General features: G+C 49.3%; 1 protein-coding gene across 2 annotated transcripts in view; it reads right to left on the bottom strand.

Moving 5' to 3' along the window:
- EPAS1 (endothelial PAS domain protein 1) overlaps positions 1-2,970 on the bottom strand; it is a 114,121-nt gene extending 111,151 nt beyond the window's left edge. For both annotated transcript variants that reach the window (XM_069071625.1, XM_069071626.1), the window contains exon 1: positions 2,436-2,970. In XM_069071625.1, the coding sequence (XP_068927726.1) occupies positions 2,436-2,461 (26 nt within the window). In that variant the 5' untranslated portion in view covers positions 2,462-2,970. The remainder of the gene's footprint in view (positions 1-2,435) is intronic.
- Positions 2,971-7,470: the final 4,500 nt, after the last annotated feature.

Genomic DNA, 7,470 nt, shown 5'->3' with positions numbered 1-7,470 from the left:
CTCTCTCTCTCTCTCTCTCTCTCTCTCTCTCTCTCTCTCTCTCTCTCACACACACACACACACACACACACACACACACACACACACACACACACGAGATCTTTTTTCTTGCCAAATTATGGAAGCACAGAAATTTAAGCAAATTACGAAAGTAAGAAGTTCAGTTTTCCAATCTGGTTCAGGGTTCTGGGAACCCCAGCTGGCATCTCAAATTGCAGGCCGACCCTTAGTGATTCCTAAAGAGGCAGCTCAGGAATACAGTTTTGGGCCCAATTACATAACTCAAGGGCTGGCTCCAAACTCTGTACCTCTTTATTTGCTTGCCCGCATCCTGTAGAAGAGGGCAACCCATCTGGTATGTTGAAATCTTTAGCTCCCAAGTTTCTTGCAATAATTAATATGCATATGGCAGAACTTAGCACATCACCCAGCGCTGGGCACCCGTAGGAGGAGATGACATCTCTCACACATTTGTCAAGATTACGATCAAACCACACCCCCTCTGATTTCGACATTCGATGATAAGCATCTGGGCTGTGAAACGAACAATAAGTTCTCACTGGCTGGTTCCCCAGTCAGTCCTGGGCATTGGGCACAGAATTTGAGCACAAGTTCTAATGTTTGTTTAATCATCATTGTTACTGGCGTTATTACTATGATAGATCCTCTGCTCAGAACAAGTGTACCAGGCTTCTCAGAAGTTTCTTCCTTACCCAAGCTGCCCTCAGCACACTTGGGATTAAACACTCTTAAGCGGCTCCAAATTCGATGCGCGCTTCCTCGACTGGAAGTTTCAGGGCCACCCAAAGGCGAGAATAGGGTTCGCAACCTTACCTTCATCCACAAACCACCAGCTCAGCTATGTTTAACCAGACTAACCCCGCATTTCGATCTCATAAATTTCGGTCATTAAAAGAAAGGAAAGAAATCGTGGACAAATCCCAGAAGTATTTTGGAGGGCAGGGAAGGGGAAGTACAACCACAGATTATGCCTCCAGTCGATTACCCGATTATCCAAGAGTACAGATAGGAAATGTCACTTCAACTTGGGACACTGGGAGTATGTAACTTGGGTGACCGGGCGAAAAGGGCCAAGTTTACCAGGGGCAGCTCTTTCGTTTACACAAACCCAATTCCAAGCTCTCTCCCTTTCCCTCATCTAGCAGGGATTCGCAGCCAAAGCTAATCACCAAAAGCACCAGGATTGCTTTTTCCTCCTAGCGTCCCACAACCGTTGCCGCAGCCAACAGCTTCGGGCCATCCCCGAACTGCAGCAAAGTTCCGCTGGGTCGCTCTCCTAGGCAGTGTGGGTGGAGATCCCAAGCCATACCTCCCCACAATGTCGTCCTCATGCAGGGAACTCTCGCGGCTACATTAACCTCACATCCACCTGGCCTGAGCCTGGTCCAGGAAAAGAACACCCCCTCCCCTTCCCATGCCCACCTCCCCACTATCTCCTTCTCGCTCACAGCGCCAAAGGGAAAGGGGAAACGCCAAAATAGTGAGTGGGGTTATCCGTGGCTTGGATTCTTCGAGCTGTGCGTCCGTGTGTGGACATGCCTGCCTATCTCCGGGAGAAGGAAGGGTTGCTGGATAAAGAACGCCCCGATCGATGCCCCTTTGGCTGTTGATAGTCGTGGGAATCGGGGAACAGGTAAAACGTGCCCACCAACACGTCTCTTGTCAGTGAATCGGAGATAGAGCCCCCGAAGGAAAAAGCAGGAAAGAGACAGTTTTGCGTTACCTTTCACCTATTGAAAAGAGACTAGAGTTCGGTGGGCCGAACTTGGCTGCCCTTCTCTGCCCTCTTCGGAGGCACCCCAGTACTGTATCCAGTTCCTCCATTCCTTCTCTGGGAAACCAGGACCTCAGAGGACGAAAACAGCTGGGAATTACGAGATGGTTCCCACTTCTAAGTCGTTAAGGACCCTAGCTCAGTCGCCCTCACATAGCCCTTTTCTGCCCCCGAGTCTCAAGTGCCCAAAGCGCTCTCGATCCAGTTTAGGACACTGCGCAGGGGCAGGGAACACTGGAGAAGGGAAAGAAGCTGCTATTGCCTCCACTCTGGTAAGAGAGAGGTAAGGAAAGGGCTAAGGAGATTGTATCTAGCCCCCAGCCGCACTGACCAGAAAGACTTTGAGAAATCACCCGTGCAAAGTACCGCGTTTCCTTAAACTCAGAACACTCATGGAAACTCGAGTTGGCCTGCTCCTGGGTCACACCTGGTCTTCCCTGAAGGTCCCACCAACTTGACTCCGTCAAAACTTTTCTGCTTCCTTTGCAAACTTCTTTATCCCAACCAGAGTCAGCCTTTAGGTCGGTAACCTCGAGATCTCTCACACCCTTTCCATCATCGCCATAGTCAAGTTCTTCCCTCCCCCTCTGTGGCCAGATCTTACTCCTCTCTGACCAGATCTTCTCGGCGCCTAGCTTACCTTTTCTTCTCCTTGTCAGCTGTCATTTTCACGACTGCTGCCTTTGTGACTTACTGGATCGCTTGCAAAAGGTCCTGAGCGCTCTCTGGCCCAAAGCGCTCCGCAAAATCAGGTGGAAGTTTGCAGGTGGTTGGGTAGGTGCGGGGAAAGCAGAGGGTGGAGAGAGGTGGTGGGGGAGGAACCGGGAGGAGTGGTTGTAGGAGGGAAGGGTGGAGGGATGGGAATGGGGGAGAGGTTGTCAAATTCGTACTGAGAGAACCAAGAAAAAAGTTTAAAAAATTTCTAAAATAATAATAATAAAAAAAATCAATGGGGGAGGAGGTACAAATCCAGATCAAAGTGCGTGTGAAACAAGTCCTCGGAGCCGCGCTGTCGCGGCCTTGGCGATCGTGGCCTCTGAGCTGACCATACAGTCTCAGGACACTGCCGAGGATTGTACAGCCCGCCCAGAAGAGCAGGGGCGCGGGAGCGCGGCGAGCGCCGGGGCTCTGGGGCTGGCCGCGTCCCGAATGTCAGGAGCAGCAGGCGGCGGCCCCACTTTAAAACTTCGGCCGGCCCTGCGAGCCGGGAGGGCTTGGGGTGGAGTGGGTGGGAGTCAGGGAGGGGGAGTCCAGGGGGGGGGGGGGGGGGGGGGGGGGGGGGGGGGACCGGGGGGGGGGGGGGGGGGGGGGGGGGGAGCTGTCAGCCTAGTCCTCTTAAGCCGGGCTCAGGACATAAGCTGGGGCAGCCCACTGAGCCTCCGCCAATGGGGGAGGCGCAGCTCCAGCCTCTGCCCCTGACCCCGTCCCCGCCCCTTCGCTTCCTTCCCTCCCCTCTTGGGTCGGGCCAGCCGGCCTGCCCCGCCTCCTCCCACAGCATTTCCAGGAGTTGTTTATGAGGTCGGAGGGGTGGAAAGCGGCTTGGAGTCTCTCGGACCCTGCGAGGAAGGGAGGAAAAGGGGAGGCAGGAGGGGAGAGGGTCTGGGACACTGGCGGGGAGATAGTCGCGAGATAGGAGAGGCGGAGTCCTACCCCGGGAGAGATGGAGCGATCCCCGCGGCTTCAGTTTGCGCGCCCTCCCTCCTCCCCTGGTTTGTCCTTGGGGGCTGGGAGGGAAGAGTCACATGCTGAGAGAGGTCCCTCTCTTAGCTCCTCCTCATGGTGCCCCTCCCCAATTTTGCTCCCCATCTGAAGCCAGTAACTCTGCTAAATCCCAAAAAGTTCTTTTCAATATTCGCTCCTCCCATTCTGATTCTTTGGCTAACTAGGACTAACTCTAGAGACTGCTGCCCTGGGACCTTGGTGTGATTGCTGTTTCCAATCTGGGAATAAGAGGGAAGCGCTCCCAGGGCGGGGAAGGGAGGCAAGAGCCGGTGGGAGCGGTGTGGGAGCTGCTGGGTGAAATTGATACTGTAGGAGCGATGGCAAGGGGGTCGGATATCCAGGGGCTGTGGGGGGTGCCTGCTGTCGGACCTACTTGGCAAAAATACATATAATCAAAGCATGAACCTTCCCCTTCGTGCCCCCTCCTCACTCTGCACATCTTATTTTCTTATTATGCTAGCAACCACCGCTGCCACCTTACTCCACCCGAGACCTGGACTGGTGTTTTGCTTGGCCATATAACAACATATAACAACAACAGAAAGGAAACTTGAAAAGTGTCTTGTTTGGCCTGTGGTGGTGCGGGCTCAGATTTTAAATGGGCCTTTGCCTCATAGTAGGGATGGTCTCCCTGCAAGATAACTAGAACTCAGACGTGCTTTAAAAAAAGTTTAATCACCCAAGCCTTTCTGTGGGTGAAAAGAAGACAAGACCAAGGATCAAGGACAAATTGCAGACCCATCAACGCTCGGGATCAGGCACACCTTAATTTTTCCGGGTGATTTCGATTCTGTAATACCTTGGGCTGCAGAACGTCTTTGCTGGAGAACTGGGAGGCTAGGCCAAAAGCCTAGGAATTCACGCCTTCGAAACTCCTTTCACTCACCGTCTCCCCATTCTCGGGGACTCTGAGCACCCGTTTTCTGAGGGAATCCACTCTGTTCTTGCCTTCAAGTGAAGGGAACCTTGAGTTTATCAGTTCTTAAGGAAGAAAAGTATTCTAAAGGGATCCCAGTGTGAGGCTTTGGTTGAATTTTAACCTTTGAAGCCTTGGGAAAAGCCCAGGGGTCTGTACACACAGTACAGGTGTGAAATGGGGAGGGGACTAAGGGCCGGAGAACTGGTCTGATCAGAGTTCTTTCTTAAACCTTGGCGTCTTGGAGTAGGGGCCTAGGAGTCAAGAGAAATGTTTGCTAATTGTAGCTCTTACACTACATGTGTGTCCTTGAACAAATCACTTAAAAGAAAGTTTCCTCATATGTAAAATGGTAATAACATGTACCACCTATCTCACTGAGGAACTGAGGGGATATTGCTTTGAAAGCCTCTTTGAAGGTTATATAAACCGTGAGGGATTTTTTTTAGGGGATGGAGGGGGAGGTTGTCTAGACCTGTGATTTTTATCAGTGTATAGTCCCTGTTGTACAAAATCCTTCCACTGATGTACGCACCAGAGTCGTATAGTCTTAAAGTTGCCCCAGGGACCTAGAGGTTAAGTGATTTGCCCATGGTCACACATTGCTATGTGTTAGAGACAAAACTTGACCCTTTTCTTGTCTCTAAGGACAATCCCCTATCCAGGATATGCTTCCATGAGTTAATATTTATGTCTAAATGTATTTGTATCCAGCTCTTACACAGGGTCACCAGGGTGGCCTAGGGGATAGAGTGCCAGGCCCAAAGTCAGAAAGACTCATTGTCTTGAGTTCAAATCTAGCCTCACACACTTAGTAGCTGTGTCAATTCATGGGGCAAGTCACTTCACCCTATTTGCTTCAGTTTCTTCACTCCTAAAATGAGCTGGAGAAGGAAGTGACAAACACTCCAGTATCTTTGCCAAGAAAACCTTAGATGGGGTCACCCTGAGTTAGACACAACAAATGGTGGTTACACAAGTGTCAGTTATGGCCATACGGTATTTGTGTGCACATCTAAAATGTTTCAAATACAAAATGAAATGCATTGTACTGGGAAAGAATAACCTAGATATTTTTTCGGGGGCGGGGAGGAAGCCTTGTAGAGGATTTGGGCAAATTGTGTCTATTTTATTTTCCCTGGAGTTCTCAGTCAGTGTTGAGCACTGTGTGTTCTGACTTGTAAAAATCGCTCATCATGTCCCAGATCTCAATTATTGGAAACCATTTTTCAACTTGGTTACTTTTTTTTTTTTTATCATATTAGTAACTGTTTTCTCATTTTTATCAAGGTGATCAAATGCAAGCCTAGCTAGGCCTGCTCCAGGGAACCAATCTCTGTTGGTTGATTCACTTACTGACATTTAAAATTGCTGATACTTTTCTCCTGAAATGGGAAAGGAGGCAGTGGAGTGGGAGGAAGTGGAAAAAAAAATATTTGCTTATTTCCCAACCTTCTGGAGGCATTCATTTGGATGAAATGAAGGAAGATTTTTTTGGAGCTAATGACAGTATTGGTGCCCTGGAATACCATTGGCAGGAGAAAATGGCTTACAAAGCTACTATCTTTACTTTCCAACGGTAATGCGTTGCCCTCTGAGCAAAATTGAAACCAGTGAAACTCAGAATTCACATTGGTTTGGTGGGTTTATAAATTTAGCCCTCTAGGTCTTTAAGGATCCCTTTTCTCCATTTTTCTTACTGGTCACCTATTTTAGTAAAAAGGTTTGTACATTTACTGCTGCTCAATTTGCTGAAAGACCTATGTAACGTGCCCTCTGGTCAAATCAAGTGTAATTTTTTGTTTTGTTTTGTCCTTTCGGAAGGGGGTAGACTCAGTGGCTTTTCAAAACTACTTTTAATCTTTACTGGAATGGTCCGTCCAGAGAGCATAGAGTTGAGTAAATGAGATTCCAATTCTACGGTTAAGATGACTCTCCCATTACTGAATACAGAATCTTTGAGAAAACTGAAAAAGTTTGGAAAGGAGTTTCCAAGCAAGGGGAGAAGAGAGGGAGGGGGAGGGATAAGGGGAGGAAGTTCAGGCTCGGGAGTCAGGTGATTGAAATGTGGCTGAGAGAATCCTAGATCGTGACATCTGGAAGGGAGCTTCGGGTTCATCCCACAGCTGAGGACACCCAAGCTCAGAGAGGCAACCTGAAGCTAGGTCTCCAAACTGTTCTCATACCACTGACAAGACACATTGGCATTTAGGCCACAGAGGGCAGTAGAGGGCACTACTGAACCAAGCTCCATGATGTGTCCTGATTAATGTACCAGGGACAAGCTACTCCACCCTCATACAAAGTACCCCTCCCCATTCCCCCATGTCAGTCAGAAGCCTGTGGAATTCTGGCAGTGGGCATCAGCTCATACCCACAAACCACTTGCCTGAGCAAGAAACAAGACAACAGCTGAGTCCCCTTTCCTCTTTGAAAGGCTACATGGAGGGTATAGTTCTGGGAAGAGAGGAGCAGAGGAGGCTGGACATGGAAGTCCAGTGGGAAGGAAGAAGGGCTAGAGGAGAACTTGAGGGACCTTGCAGAAAGTAGTCCCAAACCCTACTTGGGTATCAGTGACGGATGAGGGTGGGTCTAGAGGAGCACTAGGAAGGGCCTTCTTGTCCCCAAACAAGGCCATAGAGAATGGTGTTAAAGAGAAGTGTCAGCTACCATACAACTCAGCAGAGGACACACTTGGTCATACTTTTCCTAGAAGATTCCTTGATAACCCTTTTTTGGGTGGATCACAGAAAAGATCTTCACCCACCTGAGAAAGAAGCTGCTTTTGGAATGCAGAGCAGACAGACAACCACAGTCAAGATTAGTGGTGTAGAGAACAGCTTAAAAGGGAACTGGGATGGGAAAGGTGAGACATAATTAGCTAAAAAGCCAATTAGTCATGACAGCATGGGAAAGTCTTTTCATTTTTGCTGGGGGAGGGGAGGTAGGCATGGAGTTTGGAGACATAGCTTGAAGATTAAGAAATATAATAAGGATTGTTAAGAGACTGGTATGATGGATGGAAGGGATGGCCAAT

The sequence above is a fragment of the Petaurus breviceps genome, unplaced genomic scaffold (genome assembly GCF_028583685.1).
Source record: "Petaurus breviceps papuanus isolate PSGF00001 unplaced genomic scaffold, PetGlider_PUasm1.0 90842, whole genome shotgun sequence".
In the NCBI taxonomy this organism is placed as follows: domain Eukaryota; kingdom Metazoa; phylum Chordata; class Mammalia; order Diprotodontia; family Petauridae; genus Petaurus; species Petaurus breviceps.
The sequence above is the reverse complement of the archived record's forward strand: the minus strand, read 5'-3'. Positions and strand labels throughout refer to the sequence as shown.